The sequence below is a fragment of the Acanthaster planci genome, linkage group LG08, assembly GCF_054643075.1.
Source record: "Acanthaster planci isolate LZ-2023a linkage group LG08, COTS_SCS, whole genome shotgun sequence".
Lineage (NCBI taxonomy): Eukaryota > Metazoa > Echinodermata > Asteroidea > Valvatida > Acanthasteridae > Acanthaster > Acanthaster planci.
The window spans coordinates 17,854,575-17,872,371 of NC_141784.1; the positions used below are offsets into that span (position 1 = coordinate 17,854,575).

A 17,797-nucleotide genomic window follows, 5' to 3' on the forward strand; every position below is an offset into this window, starting at 1 on the left:
CCAGTCCTCTGGCCCGGCCTTGTGAAATCCCTGTTGAAACTGGTGACATGATTGAAACTGGGCGCAAATTTATACATCCGTTATTATACAGTCACATTCTTTCACAAGTCCGGTAACTATAGTCGGAAGTAACTAGGTGAACGATGACAACTCTCTTTTGATGTAAATATATTGTGACAGAGGCCGATCTAGAGGGGGGCTTTGGAGGGTTGCAACCCCCCCTTCAGTTGCATACTAACTTGAACTACCAGAGAAATGACGGAAAATGACGAAAATTAATACCTACCCAAAAAAATAAAAACAATCCAAAGGTGTATTGCGAAGTCCATCTATCCATCTATAGTTAAACAGTTACATCGATTTCCTGTGGATCCCCTTAGCAGGGCATCCCTTCAGTAGGCCCCCCCCCATATCCTGAAAGCTAGATCCGTCCCTGTACTCTGTTACTTGGGTTAAGACTGAGCAAATTGTGATGGACTTGCAAGAGCTTGTGTCAGACTCGACTACATCCGCCACAGCCGGGCCGTTAATCTGTATCCATCTTCGAAATGTTTCATCGAAATTGGACAGCAGGTTTTTTAGTTGTGGTCATTGGTATTTCGCATCACGTTCAGTAAATAAGTACTTCCTCCTTTCGGACTCAAGCAGAAGTGCCCCTTCATCGGTTGAAAGGGGCGCCTTGTTCGGGAATGTTCAATTTGCTGGGTAGCGATGCGACTGGATGGATGGAAAATAGCGGTCCAGCTCGAGGCCTGTATGCTTGGTCGGTGGGAAATATTTCGTTCAACACTCAAAATGTTTACTGCGTATTTTACGTTTCAAGGGTCTGAAGCGGGGCGCGGCAGACACTGATCCGGCTCCAGTGACAGATTCTTTGTTAAAAACAAAACCGACTTGACGGTCTTCAATCCTCCAAAATCGTCCCGAATTTCTTTGCGGATTTTCAAAGATGCGGAAGAGTCACTTAATCACTTTTTTGAAGTGTCAATAAAATACATGTGAACTTGCAGAGATAAAAGATAGATGTACACTCACACTACCATTTATCTTTACTATGTTAAACTCAATAGCGGACACTTCGAATGAAGTGAAATAATGAAATCAGGCCAATTATTTACATGAAATTCATACACTGAATGCAAAAGCTGATTTAAATTGAAACAAGTGGCCTAAATTGAACAAAAAATCGTGCCAAGCCACATTGTGCATCACAAATGAGCATTTATACTTCTTAACAATAAAACCCGAAAGGCTCACAGGGGCGATCGCTCTTTACACTTAGCAAAATCTAGACAATTACCCGATCAAAAATGTTCCAAAATACTAAAAATTCTGATTTCAATAAGTTTTTTTTTTTAACAATCAGTGATTTAAATCGCAATCGTGTCCAGTCAAGACTTGGAGCAAGGTTTACTGTGTCTTTTTGCCTCGTCTTACCCCTCTGCGGCGCGGGTTCGAATTCCGCCAACGCCGACATGTGGATAAGGTAGAAATACAAACATGTACCATATAAGTAGCGGCAGCGATTTTGTAGGCAGGGAAACATTGAAGCCTTGGTGGGGGGGTGTTCGACCACCTTACCAAGGGAGAAGGGTCATTCTGTGGCCAAGTTACTGTATTCCCTGGCCTAACAATGGGGCTAGGGTCGAACACCGCCCCCTTAGGTCTGAAATCTTGCCTTAAAAACCTGACACAAATACACACACATCCTTTGTTCATCAGTCCGTGAGGTTTCATTCACGTAAGTTTTATAGTTATGGTCAATGGTATTTTTAAGCAACAACCATACAGTAAATCGGCAGTTTTTTTCTACATCGTATTCGGTCAATGAAACGATTTACATGTACATGTACTGTGGAGACAAGTTTGACATTTAACAAAACTCGATTCTACAAAATTGGTGTCAAACGTGTGCCACACATTACTCTACAAGCCCATTACATGGGGTTCGGCACAGTCATTAAGAATGGAGGGCGATGTTTGTATCAATGATCCTTGCTGAATCCTGCATTATCCTCCTCAACCTTTGGGTACTTTCCGCAGGATCCACTTGGGTTTCATGACGTCAGCAGTGAAGACCCATCTGAAGTCTGTTTCAAGCGGAAAGTCCACTAATGTTATTTCTCACCCCATCTTAGAATTTGCAACACATTAAACACGGCAAATAAGCAGAGGCACACCGACTAGGTAATAGCTTTCGGTGAAATCTATGCTGGTTTATTTACGTGAAGAGATTAATGTTAATTAGATAAAACCTCAAAATAAGTACACTATATAATTTGTAAGCACAATAATCCAATAAATAACTACTTTTCAAACATGTCAGAAAAGAATCCGCAAGCATTTTGCTACAGCGCATCAAGAAATGCTGCATTATTCTCTTAAAATATTGTTTCCATTAAAAAATCCACAGAAGAAAGGTTTTGACCATTATGAAAGCACTCCTTTTTGTTTTCAAAATTTGTCCCAATTCAACTGTCATAAGCGTTTTAAGCGTGTTATTTCACAGTAATGACTTGCGGTAACCAGGTTACTCTTCAGACTGTAACATCTAAGTGTTCCATTTACCTGGTGTTATACAGTGCGACAAAGTTGACGCAAGCAAGGTGTCAAATTGAAGCTGATGAGTTACTTCGTATCGTAGTAAACTTTTCACAAGTATAAACCATGTATTCTTGACATAGCTGACCTATGAACTTCGGTTACCTTTTCAGGCACACACTGTATATGTTGACAGTTATCGCACAAAGTCGTGACCACAGGTCAAATCGGTATGGTTTACTGCATTATGTCATACACCTCCGGGACAGGCTAAATTGTTATCTGAAGACTCCAATTCGGACACAAGCACAGTTTTCTCAGTGGGGCAGCAGTCGGGGGCCAATTAACCCTCATATTTTGTGCCGAGTGCCCTTTTCCCAAGCAACTACCCCTTATTACCTCCAGTCAAAAAAAATACTCCTCGACCTATAAGAATGCGCAGTGCTTTTCTTGCATTACCCCTTCCCCAAAAAGTCGTTTTGCAAGTGCACCTTCACTTCCATTCAAGGGATAGTAGAAATGATGTGCATTCTGCATCACAACCACCATAAATGTGAGCTTTGCACACCTAAGCTTTGCGCCTCAATCTTCGTCTTCAGGCGTGGGTTTTGTGAACACACCACTGGTACTGACACCAGACGTGTGCGATATCACGTGATGCCTTGTGGACAGTGGACTGGTTTCATAAGTGCAGATGTAAACAAAGTGTTACATCAGTACATAGGCTTGTTGGGTCTCTCGAGTTAAAAACCTCAACATCCTGCTTCAGAAACAACAAATTGTTTAATGGGAATTGTCAACGAACACTGGAGCACCAAATGAGGTCCGAGACAAAGTCCAGGTTCGGTAAGGGGCAAATACTTGTGCAAGGGTGATCAAAAACTAATTTTCGGGGGGGGGGTGATCTTTAACATGTCTTTTCTGCGGGGTGAGGCTAAATTTGGCCAAGGGGAATGTAAAAAACTTGTTCCTCTTAAAAAAAAAAAAAAATTTACCCGTCTGGATGCCCCACTGTTCCTATGTCAGCATCCGATGATGGGTGAAATGAAGGAAAGTACCGGCAAAAGCTCAAACATCACTAAACATTCCATGCTGTTCATTACAATAGCCAAGGACGGATTTCAGGTGGTTATGGTAAAAAGTACATGTTAAATTGTACACAACTGACCCAGTCTTATTCCCAGCATGTAACTGTCGCCAGGCAAGAGCACCCACGTCATAAATCATGCGGCTGTGTGTGCAATGATGTGAAATTGACAAATTTGTGATGGAGACAGCAATGGGGAAAAAAGCTGCAAATAGATCAAGTTCACGGATGACAAGCATTTCCCCCATGAACGGTTCTGATCTGCCATCTTTGATGTCTGGGCTAGTCTAATGTGGATACTGCTCTCCAATGGCTGTTTCTATTCCACAAGGCGCTCCTGTGGAATAAACCCTGAGCCATAGCCATGTGACACCCAATTTGGGCACCATCTGACAACTAAGATGAACTGCAAACGATTGTGTTGGATTTGTGTCAACGTTCATGCAGGACCCATCACTGGATAAACTGCTTAATGTTTCAAATCTTGACTGGGTTCTTGAATTGAAGAGCTGATGTCATCGTCTTCAGATTTTTGAGTAAGAATAGCTCTGAATAGTATACTGGGAGGTTTAAAACACTTCTGAACCAAGGTGGAGCATAATATTTAATAGAAAGGTATTTTTTGAGCAGAAGGGGGCGGGGAGACTGTGATTGTGGAGAGTGTGGGCAGAGATTTCTTGTCACATGTGGGAAAGGGGGATGAATTCTGAAAAAAAGATCGTCCTTGTGCAGAGCATGACATGGCACAGTGTCAAGATCCCATTTTAATTAGAGGGGATGATTGCATTGGTAATCCCCCCGTCAAAAGAATATATATCCCCCCCCCGATGTCCACCCATGGTGGGAAGTCTTTTAAACTAAAAAGGAGTACGGTGCGGAAACGTACAGAAGGATTAACAGGGTCAACCGTCTGCCATCGGTCACATTCTTAACTGTTTCATAGATACCATGATTCCGATTCAACGTTTTTTTAACTTGTTAAACTTTTTTTAACTTGACGACAAGGCATCAATAATTCTGACTAATGTGGATAACCTTTTGGGCCTAAAAATACTAAACTTCCTACGATTCGGTGGCAAAACATGAACAAAGGCAATGCAACAGAGCCCTTTAAGTAGAAACCATTACATCTGGACATCTGCTGTCCTTGCATAATGCCATTCATGGAACATCTGAAAAGCCGAGAGAGTTTGTGTTTTATCAGACCATCTCAAAATTGACGCATCCATGAGAATGGTCCGCTTACGTAGGCCGTTGTGAGGCAGCGTCCTGATGGAAATGTCATGTTCTCAGTGAAACGGTCGCCCGTCCTGGAACACAAACAAGGTACAAAGTGTTCCAATGGAACGTTGTGACTGTTTGCCATCCTGAGACACTCTGTTACTCCATGGACTGCGGCCAGACCCTGCTAAATTGGGTTTTAAAAACCAATTTAAAAATTCATTCTTAAAATATTTTTTAAAAAGGTGAAATTCTTAACCAACTTGAAATTATTTTCAGTAAATGCTTGTCTCGCTCTGCCAACCAGAAAACAGCCCTGTGGCATTTTGGCACTTTGTCTCACTCTATTAGTGAACATTACTCTGTGCTTCGCTAATAAACAACTGCTTAAGGAAAGCATTCAGTACATGTATATTAACCTGACTTGGCAATCAAACTTTGTCAGAACCAGAAAAACAAAACACTTAGCAGTGACATGTCATTTGTGAAATGTCACTGGGCCCATTTCAATGAAGCTAATAAGAACAAAATACTGCTTGACAAGTTAACATGCAAAGCAAAACCTCAGCTGACAGAACCATCCACATGCAATATAAAATTGCATGTCATTCTTAACTTGTAAAATGCTGTTAAGCAATCATTTTTGATACTAAGCAATGTTTTTTCTGCTAAGCTTCTTCATAAAATGGATCCCTGTTTTTCCTCCCGGCTGGTGCTTCGCTACACTACTACTCAGGGACTGAACCTGTGGAATCACCTGCTAAGCGGTCTTTTGACTCTGGTTCTCCAATAACCTGATGTGATTGCCCAGTCAACCAGTCAGGGGTATGACTCCCACCCCGACTCCACCTTCGTGGGCCATCATGGAGCCTACCAGAGTCCAGTCGTCCAGCAGGGGGTCGTATCGCTCCACTGAGCTCAGGTTGGTCAGCCCATCGTAGCCCCCGATAGCGTAGAGGTGGCCTTGGTTGGCCACCAAGGCCACGCGGCTCCGCCTCGAATTCATGGGCGTGGCCGAAGACCAGAGATTGGTAACAGGATCATAGACCTCCACCGTGTTTAGGAATTTGCAGCCGTCGTAGCCACCGCAGACATACAGCTTGCCGTTGAAGGCGGTCACACCAAGCCGGCAGCGCTTGCTCTGCATGGGGGGAACCACTGTCCACCGTCCAGTGAAATGATTAAAACATTCCACCTGGATGAAAAAAAAAAGACACAAGTCAGGCTGTTTTCAAAAGTGCAACCTCAAAAAAAGCCCCCCCCCCAAAAAAGTAAAGAAACAAGTCTTCCCTTTTTAAAAATTTGAATTCTTGAATCAAACAGTTACAATTCTGATTGTGGAGACAGGAGAACCTGTTTGGAAGTTGCACAACATTTTCTTCACCGCATTTGATCACCTCCCTCACCGTGTCATGGCGCTTCTTCGCTTACCGAATTAAAAATCTGCAGTCCGTCATGGCCCCCTACTGCATAGATTTCACCATTAAGTACAGCCACACCTGCAGCACTGCGTGATTTGGTCATGTCCGATACTATATACCACCTGGGGCAGACAAAAAATATGTAGAAGGAAAACAGCCTTGGTAACCCTCATCAAGTTTTTCTCGAGAAATCCAGTAAATTCCTAAATTTCTGAGAAACCTACTGCCTTGGTCTAACATGGTGAAGGCTGTACAACATCATGCAGATAGTGCAAACTTTGTCGGTCGCACCACAAACTGACGTTGCGCACAACATCTATACACCATACATCATTTCATGGCACAGCAAAACTATCATATTCATCACTTTACAGTGCAAGCGACGAATCTCTTATCAACATTACAACGTGCAATAATGAAAAGTGAATGAGTGAGCTGATTAAGTCTTTTGTTTTTTCTCTCAACAGTCGGCGGGCACCACATGACATGAAGTTTGACATGCCTCTTTGTTCATCCTCAGGGCACGTTTTCTGCAGTTCTTGAGTTCTTTTATGCAGGTGTTTGCCAGTTTTTAAATTTGCATCCTAGAAACGTGGCAACACAGAGTAAGACTGAGTTTTCGTGATCACCCAGTTCCAACTGGGTTTATGACCAAACGTGAAACCTTACTTATTAGTGTCCGGGTCATAGCATTCGACGGAGCTGAGAGACGATATGCCATCGTAGCCACCACATGCATAGACGCGGCCATCTAAAGCAGCTACACCCAGGGCACTGCGTGGTGGAAAATCAAACCCAAAATCTCATTAAAATGTGTTTTTGCTTTCAAAAGAATGGTTTGTAAAGATGCATGGGAGGTCAATAACATTTCTGGCATAATATGGCCAATTTCATAGAGCTGCTTAAGCGAAAAATTTGTTTAAGCGTGAAAAAACCTTGCTTGATAAATCAGGTTACCAGCCTAAACTTCTTGTGATGTACACTACTTTTGAATGGTACTTTCTTTAGTTAGCATGACAATCACAGAGAGTTTGAGCTGGCAACCTTTATTTATAAAGCAAGGTTTTTTCGTGCTTAAGCAAATCCTGTGCTTAAGCACCTCTATGAAATTGGCCCCAGAACTACTAAACCATTTTTACACAAAACAAAATGCTACAGTTTGGAATTGGTTTCTCATCTCCTCGAGTGACTGGTGCACGCTTAACGATGGTGACTCGGTCCAATCCAGTGTGTATACTGCATTTTGCTAGATTCTGTAGGAAATCTTTTATGTCTGGCGACATGTGGCAACTTTGGACCACTTATGCACTCTGAAGGACAATTAAAACAAAAACTCCAACCGTATCATACCTTCGCCTGCTGTTCATAGGGGCGACGTCCCACCACTCACTGCTGCAAGGATCAAACACCTCCACTGTGTTGAGTCGAGCCTGCCCGTCGTACCCGCCGATGGCGTACAACCGATTGGCCAGGACGGTCACTCCCACTCGGCTGCGGGGGGTGGTCATGGGCTTGCCAACCGTCCAGGTGTTGGTGGCCGGCTCGTAGAGCTCCACCGCATTGAGTGACTCGCCTGTGACAAAGAAATCTGGGCGTGTGGTTGAGTGTCTGGTTAAATGCATGCCTGCGCTGGGGTACCGTGTCAATTTGACCCCCCCCTAAAAAAAATGCTGTGCTAAGCTAACGTAATCTGCAGCGTGAAAGAAAAATGCCAATGTCAAAAATAAAGGTCGGCAGCATTACCCCTGAACTTCCAGACATCCCTCAAAACTCTCGAGGGGACTTCTGAGGATTTAGAAGGATTGAGGAAGGTAACTCGCTCCACTTGCTTCACTATTGGGTTTGACAGCCCTGAAGAGCGTAAGTACAGAGACTGTGCTGCTGGTTTACTGAACAGTGGGATTTTGGAGAATTTGGGCATGTTCCTGGTAAGAATGCATTGGTGCGAGGGGTTAAACTGTGTTGCTTACTTTTCAAGCTTAGCCCGCTTGAAGTTTGAGCAACCTCTAGCAGCTCTTTGTGGCAAGCATGGACACTGTTTCTTCGCCAGCAGATGAAATGCTTAACTTATGCACAGCATGGAATGAACATACAGACAACAGGCATGCAACGTAAAAAACAAAACTAAGAAACAAAAAAGAAAACAGAAGTTTCTGTAAAGTAAATACTCATTATTTAAACACATTCATTGTGACGAGGGTAGGCTTAAAGAGGAGACATCACATTATAACTCAGTCGATGATCCAGTTCAGTCAAATGCTGAGGTCATTGAGAACAAATCACAACAGTTTCATCTTGTCCAGTGCACGGGCATCAGCATATGGCTATCCTGATAGGAGCAACCCTGCACACCCAGAGTGCTTTTCTCGCATGACCTCCAACACGCTTGTGGCCGTGCACCGTTGGAATTGGCTAAATTGGCTCATTAGAAAGTGCCATTGACAAATTCAACGAGTTTTTTAGACAATTGTGGTAGGGGTGTCCATTGGGACAGGGTACCCAAGTACCTACATGTAATTACTGATCTCACGAACAAATTCCAATGTGGGCTGCTCTACAGGTTTTGGGGTCATACTTTTATTCATGTTCCAGTAAGTTTCGAACACTTTTTTTCTTACTTCAAAGACAGATTAAGCGATTGCAAATTACCTGCCTAACAAATGAAAACAGTTTGAAGCCAATTTCAATATTTCCATGTCAAATAACACTGGCTGGATGCAACTGGGTCACAAAACGTCTCACTTTTTGCCCAAGATTTGAATGACCCCAAGAATGATGATCACATATACATGACCTCATATACCCAACTTTACAGATTACTTAGTTATTTCTTGGAAAAGTAGAAATATTTGAAAAGGGGTTTTTCGGTCAGGGTTGTGAGTGGCAATGTAAAGAGGAACAGTCTAGAAAATCCTAATCAAAAAACTAGCTCAAAGGAGTAATCACAGTTGGGCAAAAATAAGCATTCTCCTATAATTTTCTCAACCACAGGAGAACAAAGGAATGTCCACACTACATGTATGTGAGACAAACAGGTGTGTGAGTTAATGTACGAAACAAATGAGGGATTGACAGGTATAGCCGTGTGAGTTGAATGAAGGCATGGTTGATGTCTTAACCTGTGAATTGTACCTTCTACAGAGAGAGATGGATGGTGTTTGTGTGTCTTCCAGCATGAAGTGGTTAAATGGCCCAACAACGATGCCTTGTGCTCCCACGGGAAAAGGGTACAAAATTTGCGCTAAACCTTACGTACCTAGTGTGGACTTGTTAACAAAAGATGTCCACATGATGCAGGAAAGGAAGAAGTTCTGTGGGCTTACCCATGTCCACAGGACATTTCTCCTTCCCTGCAAAAGAAGTTTAGAGGCATTTTGGGGCTAGGGTTATCAGAAATCCAACTGAAAATCCAGTTCTCGGTTCGAGGAAAGAGAGTCTTTTCACCGAGTTTTCTTAACTGCACGAAAACAACGGGATGTCCACACTAGGTTAAGTAACGTAAGTGGGTGTGTGGTTACTGTTTAAAACTGAAACATGTCCACTCACCGGGTGGTATTCCTTCAGGAGTTTTCACTTTTTTTGTTATTGCATAAATGTCCCCAGACTTACATCTTCTACCAGTGAGGAAATTATGAGTGAATGTCGTTGGTATTAGGGGCATGCAAGTCCCCACTGCCCCGACCCAACTACCTACCTGCTCTGGTCAATCCGCCCACTGCATAGATCAGACCGGCAATGTCATTGCATAGCCTCGGCTTGGTGCGTTCGTTCTGGAAGAGGGCCCTTCGCTCTGGCATCAAGTGATAATCTTTGGCTTCATCGACAAGATCCCTGACACAGAAAATGCAAACCCAGCCGTGATTATCATCAACCTAGAAAGCATTGAACTTCATTCAAAGAACTGGGGCTCCATACTTCACACATCTTGGACTATGATTGCATCTCCTAGGAGAAGGAAATGATTAATTAAATGGGATTTGAACCAAAGACCACTTGTCTGCTGTTCAAGCAGCCCTACCAACTGAAACAAAGCCAATTCTAAATATACATTTCTGCAACAAGCTCTGCAGTGCATATGCAATGCTGCCCATTGAAGGGATGTTAACCTTGTCCGCAGAGATCCCTCCAACACTCAGGAAAGGAAATCACATTCCAGTCTTGCAACCTCCTACCCAAATAACACCAATCTTTTGGCTCTTTGGCAGACTTGCCTGCACTGATGTGAACTCCTAACAAGGTCTTCTGTTGACACTCGGTCAGTGAGGATCTGAGGACGGATGAGTGGGAGTCGAACCCTGGACAGCAGCTCCGGCATTAAGGACCTCCGGCCGGCTAGGTCGTACTTCACCCAGCCCACGACAGCATCAAACACCTGGAAAGAAGGTCCAGCAGATTCAGTCACTGAAATCAACTCTTGGAAAACTGTTTAAGATTCTTTCTGCAATTAAATTACTTTCATAAAAACTGACAAATCTAATTCTTTCCTGAATGTGAAATTTTCAGCACACACGTACACCCAATTTTATACTATCCCTGATCAAAAGTTTAAGCAGATGTAATCATACCAGAGTGACTGTTCCCAGTATGTGTTCTTGAATTCTTCTCTACCTTGTCAAATGGCAGATTTTTTGGACTCTGGGCAAAGGTTTGATCGCAACACTGTAAAAAGTGGTAATCACACTTGAAATAAACTGAAATATTTTTGATTCTAATTCTCCAAGATTAACCAGAGACTACATAAAATTATTGATGCCTTGTTTCATTTTAATACAGGTATATGCTTTGGTCACACTATACTGCGCAGAAATTATACAAATGGTGGGAATTCTTACTTGCTCTTCACCGCCAACGTTGAGCTCGTCTGTTGAAATGATATCCATGAGTTCATATTTGCTGAGAGTCAGGAACTCTTCGGACAGGGAGGTGTCCACAAATTTCTTGTGCATGAAGCTGGTGGACGCCTCAAAGAGTTTGGAGCAGACCATGGTGTCGGCAAAGCGACGTATGCCCAGACAGTTGCTTGGGTGTAACCTGTCGAGGTCAGACACAATCGGCAGAAACTGTACACAAAACCTTGCTAAACAGCACAAAAACTGTTTCTGAAACCCTAACTCACTCCGCCTCTGTCCTAGGATGCAACCTCGATCCCGCAAAATACTCCTAAACCTGGATGCATGTAAAAATTTGTTCATGCCTCAATCTTCCGTAATTCTCTTTCACTTCTTACTCTCGTGTGTTCCTTGGAGGGACGACCACAGCCTCAATCCTTCAAAATCCTCCACTAATTCATGTCAATATGATTCACTGTAGAGTGGTGTGGCTAATTTCCAACAAAATGCCTACATTTATGCGTGGCTAAGCACAAACAACACAAGGTCCATGCCTAGACCGTGACACAATGCATCCTTCAAAATTAAAAACTAGTTTTTGCCAGACAGCCTTAACTATGTCAACCTTCAGAAATCCTCCATTTATGCAATCGGTATCTTGGAGGATTTGGGATTTGGGAAGTCATCAAAATCCCGAGTGTGCTGGATTTAGGAATCAGGGAACCTCCGATCATAGGACTCCCTGGGAGACCAGATTTACACCTGACTAACCTCCAACAATCTGAGATATGTAGGGGCCAATTTCACAAAGATTGTCAATACATAAACTGCTGACCAATGAAGTAACACAGCAAAAACTTGGAACCAGCCGAACTGTTATGCAGCCTAGGTGCTTTGTGACTGGTTCTCATCAATTTTTTTTGCTCAGCCAACAAATTTGCGAAGCGATCATCTCTGCTTCTTAGCAATTCTATGAAATCAGTTCCTGGAAAAATGACACAAACACAAATTCATACAAGATGCAAACTTTGACAGGTTTTTCAAGCTAACATCTGTCCCCAGGCACCACTGCATGTCCAGTTTCCTGAGCAGGTTAACGGAAGGTTCAAATTTCCCACACAGATGCCTTGCAATATGGAGAAAGGCAAATGGGCAAAAGAGGTTTCATCAAGATAGAACAGGTGAAACACAGTTCCGGGCAGAAAAAAACCACGATATGGTGACACGTGAAAGATTTGGCTAGACGTACCTTTCTCGGAGAAACTCGCAGCATGCCTCTTTAATATCCTGCAGCTGCAGGAAGTTGGCCCCAACTAGTATTGATTGCACATTGTGTATGTCCATTGCTACTTTTCCACTGTATGCATAGTTTACTAGCGTCTCCAAAGCACTGTTGGCAAAGAATGATGACACAAAAATACAGGTGGATGTTAGGTACACTTACCCCCGTTGAGTCTCCGGTAGTGCTAAAAACGAGTACAGTAGATTCCCATTATAACGTTCCCTGATATAACGCTTTTACCATGTTTACTGATATAACACTCTATTTTCATTTCCCCAACTGCACGCCCATTCACTGTGTACACGTTTATGTGTTTATAGCGCTCCCATTTACATGTGCAATGCTTTTCTGGATATGATGCTCATGACATTCGGCCTCGAGAACCATATACAACATGTGAAATGATTCCGGTTACAGCACTTTTTACCTTGGAAAATCAGATTCTTTGATAATTAACATATTGCAAACTGCATCGCAAGGCCGCCGTGATCGGCTAGCCATCCTGGACACCAGTATTTTACCAATCACACAGAGTGCAGACACGCACTGGGCCGTCCATGCAGCGCGATTGCAAAATCGTGCTCACCACAGTGGGCCGCAACCGAGTGGCTTTGCTGTAGAAACACTGTAGTGATTATTTTCCCACTTTTTATTTATTCTCATGGCGTAGTTTGGGACAGAAATAATCAACACTGACATACTTCATGTAGTATTTTGGTACCTAAAGGTTTCCTTCTACAAATAAATAAAACCAGCAGCTTAAATTGTACATACATGTATATGTGTATCTTCGTGTAGAAAATCTTGTCTTTTCGCCGACTGTGTTTGCCGTGACATGTCGGATCTGTTTTCAGTTGGGTTTTCTAATGACATATCACTTTCTGCGGTCACATGGTTATTGGGCTTTACAGGTACGAGTACATAAGTTTTGAAATTGGAAATTCTGCACAGAATGGTACATGTACCCACTTTCTGATATTCCAAAATCTGTGTCTCATATAATATAAGGAGACTTACTGTCAAAGCTTGACATTTTGAAAGGATTTACATGAATTTCATTTACTCTGTTTATCTATCACTCTAGAAGAAATTCTGCATTCCACTCCCTGACAGAGCCTGATAAGCTCTTTGCGCATTACTTTCCCTGGATTTGCGTCGGCCCTACAACAACGGCTGAAATGGCGCACTTTTGGATGGGTTTATTAATGTCGCCACTGAAGCCCTCCCCTCCTTCACCTACTGTAGTTGATGCATGAAACTAATGACTTCTCTCAATCAGGGTGAAGTGTGATGTGATGTTGGGCGAATCCATACAGGAATCGATAGGAATCAACTCCAAACTTGGAATCAGAATCGTACTTCCACTGTTTGGAATGCAGCCGTAACCTCTGGATGGTATCTTCTTTATAAATGTCATTTGCACTAGTGATGATTGGCATTGATTGTGTGTGGAAACCGATGCTAAACACGACTTGCTGTTACTACTTTTTAAATATTGTCCATTGCTTCAAGACGTCATACTTCAAGAAATGAACAATTTTTGTAAGCCTCGTCATAATAAACACTGCAGGAATTCCAAAACCGTCTGACAAGGGGTCAGCAATCAAAATCCAGTGGTTTGACTGTTCAGTGATTTCATGCATTACTTGCAGCGCTAAAGCAGGACTGTAACGGCAGTCCTACGACAGGTTTGTTAGTAGCTCGAATAAACTTGCCTCGGCTCGATGCCGCTCATAGTGATCTCTTCTTGTTTACTCTCCACCATGTCACTGGTGAACATGGCATGGAAGTATGGGATGTTGGCAGCCAGGACAATGCGGTGTGCTGAGAATTTGCTCTCTCCAACCTGTGGCAAAAAAGCAGCAATAATTGCTGATTACTACAAGAGGAAATATGGGGCCCACATCTTTCAACGCCAATTCCAGGGGTAATTTTGGTTAAAAAGCTTCACTGAATCCTCTAAAATCCTCCTATGTGCTGACATAAAGTAGTGCACGCTTTGCGCCAGTTAGAAACTTTTATTAGACAAACATACATGTACTAGTACATACATTTCCAAGGTGTTAAAGGATCCAGGACATGAATTTTTCTCAGAATCACATTTTGTGTATCGCCGTACTCTTCTTCCATGCATGAAGACTGTTTGACATCTTTTTTGAGTTGCTTGAACTGAACGGTGCACTTTTTCAAACATTAAAAACTGGCCAAGCATTTCTGTACACGTGAGGGCACTTTTGCTTTGATGTAACTCCAGGAACATATGGTTCAGGTTGCATGTTTTCATGTTCAAATTGTAAACCCAAAATTTGCTATCGGGGAACATTTCTGTGAGAAGGACTTTTGCTGGATTATTGCCATATACTTACACAGCAATAAATTGCCAAAGAAAATGAAATCTACCACAGCAGTGGTAAAAAAAAATTAAAACAAGGTTAAAATAAACCCAAAGACGTAATGTCAAGGGTTTTTAGTCAAATTTATAACAAAATTTCTATTTCCTGGTTCCTTTAAGGGAAACTAACAACAGTCACTATATGAGGACCATTCACATCAGGTTAGGGTATTTATTGTTATACGGTTGGAAACTCATCTGTATAGATCATCAAACGAGACATCCATTCTATCTTGTTCCTTTCTGTCTAAAATAGGGTACTTCTGCATGACCTTTAACCCTCCTTCTGTTTTAACCATCAAAAACAGTAGAAATGCCATCCAATTGATTTTCCCCCAGTACACAGACACCTACACACATATGGGAAATTTGACCGATTTTGACTGATATGGCAACTGTGTCAAGAATGCATCTTAGCAAGGGAGGGTTAATTCATGCACACTACATGGATGTGTACGGTCACTGTGCCCACTCTTTTCAATACTGCCTTTCAAATGCCAATTAGTTCTTGAATAAGGCTAATCATAAAATTATTCTAGTTACATAGTGATTAGGAACTGTTTACACGTGGTTGATCCAGGAACTATTGCACTTGTCATACTATCCTACATTGACAATACTGATATTGACCTACATGTACATGTACACTATACATGTCATGCATACTAGGCCGGACTTGCTATTATTTGATATGTAGTATACATATGCGTGTACACATTAGATGATATCCGGTAATTAGAGAACTAGGCGAGCCACGCAAGCTAGAATAATGGAGAGTGGGCCTACATGATCATGATGGAGGAGAAGACTTCCCCCTTATTTAGTTTTAAATTTTTTGTTTTGAGATGTATTATTGATTATCATACGTGTATTTTAATTTTCAAAACTCATAAAAAATCAACTGATGATGTCATTGTAATGCCATTTCAGATTGTGTACTGGTGTTATTATCTCCCTACCCACCAAGTTTCATGACGAGTGGACCTTGCCCTATCACATTTTTTATAACATCATCATGACATCACGCATTTTTGCATATTTTGTGCATTGCGCGACGAACCAAGTACATTTCGAATTTATCATTTTGCATTAATGAGATATGGTGAAATCCTTAAAAAATTCAAAATTCACAAACAACAGGAAAAGATAGGAGCTGTGATGTTATTGGTCAGGCTATCACACAGCCAACTGACACTTATTGCGAGAACATGCTCAGTGATGCTGCTGATTTTCTGAAGTGTGGATGGACAAAATGCTCAGGAATTTCACCATTTTATTGAGGATATACATGTAAGGTGAATAAACCTTCCCATCTGACATCTACGTGCAACTTAACCAAGAAGGCATGTATGAAATTTGGTGATGGAGGGGTACATTGACACGATCAAAACAGCCAAAACATGTTTTTTATGGAAGTTTATACATGGCGATCTGCAAGGTTTGTGTAAACCTTACAGTTCGGGAAGTAGGGGGAGGCCTAGGCCAGTAGGCCTACATGGCATATAGGCTATAAAGGTGGTCCTACTCCTAGCCCCAGGCTGGGGGCCAGTCTACTGGACTCCCTCTGTATCCTAGGCCCCACAGCGGTCCATTCAAAAAGCAGAGACTCAGCAAAAATGCCTTGTATGAAACTTCTAACAATAAACCCTTGATATGCTGCGTCTGCTTTGTCGTGTGACGTACAGGCATAAGAGAATGCAGATGTGTGCGGATCGTTGAGGGATGAGAGGTAAGGATGTTAGGAAAAACCTCACTTTTTGACAATACGAAGTGGCTATCGTTACGGCAACAGTAACGCATCTCCCAATTTTCTATCGTTATGGCACTGAACTGCGCAAGAGCGATGACGTACATGTAGCTGATCATCCCGACGGTTTATATATTTTAAAATTACCTGGATCACTGAACGCTTGTGGCCGAGTGGTCAAGGTGGAAGGTTTGGAACCACTGGTGTGCGAGTTTGAATCCGTGCTTCGACCATTTTATTTTTGTTTGCCTAAATTTCACGTTTTATACCATAATTGTTTTTTACGTTGGTTTCTAATTGTATAGGCCTAAGCAGAGGCTTTGGAAGATTTTTTTTTCGGAAATAAAGTCTGAAATCTGCACAAAGCTGGCGCGCTTTCGCAGTTGCAGTGCCATAATGATAGAAAATGGGAGAGGTGTTACGGCTGCCTTAACAACAGCCACGGTGTTGACAATAATAATTAATATAGGGTCTAGGTGAAATTCTACAAAATACAAAGAACCCAGATGTTCGATATAGGTAGCAATTCATTTAGCGGTAGATTTGCTCCAGAAAGCGCAAACGGAGGTTTTCTCAGGTACAACTACGTGACCCGGCAAAGCACTTTTCAAAACCCCATAGCGTTACGACACCATGTAAACCAAGTGGGCACAAAGTCACACGGAGTAGTCCAGTACATACAGTCTTAAAAACTGGAAGCGACTTTGAGTTCTCGAAGTTGGCCGATAAAATATACAAATCATGAACCGTGGCCTTCACCTATGACCTTTCTAATGTAAGTCTCGTAACAACCATGTACAGTCATGACAGTACCTTAAGCGTGACGTCGCATAATTTTCCCTTCCTCCGAATGGTTTCCATTGCAGAGAAACCGCTAGCGAAATGATCGCGTTTGTGAAACACAACAACGCCATCGCTGTCTTCTTCCAACTCCAACTTGGCTAAATTTGAAGACATATTGCACGTGCCTTTTCCACTCTAGTCACTGCAAAACCGCACTGAATTCACTGCAACACTACATTGTTAAATCACTGAGCAGAACTTCAAAATGACACCGACAAGTCTGTCATTTCTTCGAACATTTTATTCATTCCGGCTAACATCTTCCGCTCCGTCAAGTCTGTTTCCCACTCACCAGCTCAATAATTACTAGACCCAGCGCAGCTAGATACTAGATCTGTACGTGCATGCTATTCCGAATGCTTACGTACTTGACGTACGTACATAGTACATGTACGTGCACAAGTCTGTGGCATGGCTGCAGCCGCCCTACATAA

At 42.4% G+C, this 17,797-nt stretch overlaps 1 protein-coding gene across 2 annotated transcripts; it reads right to left on the bottom strand.

Moving 5' to 3' along the window:
• Window positions 1-2,195: 2,195 nt before the first annotated feature.
• Window positions 2,196-17,680, bottom strand: klhl18 (kelch like family member 18). Of its 2 annotated transcripts, none has more exons than XM_022250450.2 (10): window positions 17,334-17,680; window positions 14,097-14,227; window positions 12,349-12,489; window positions 11,103-11,301; window positions 10,482-10,642; window positions 9,965-10,101; window positions 7,621-7,858; window positions 6,940-7,044; window positions 6,281-6,392; window positions 2,196-6,044 (listed from the first exon to the last, which is right to left on the bottom strand). In XM_022250450.2, exons 1-10 carry the CDS (start codon window positions 17,475-17,477, stop codon window positions 5,661-5,663), a joined length of 1,752 nt encoding a protein of 583 aa, XP_022106142.1. In that variant the 5' UTR covers window positions 17,478-17,680; the 3' UTR covers window positions 2,196-5,660. The 2 variants fall into 2 exon arrangements, with proteins under 2 accessions (XP_022106142.1, XP_022106143.1); XM_022250451.2 differs by having other exon boundaries at window positions 7,621-7,843; window positions 17,334-17,679.
• Between the last annotated feature and the right edge of the window lie 117 nt (window positions 17,681-17,797).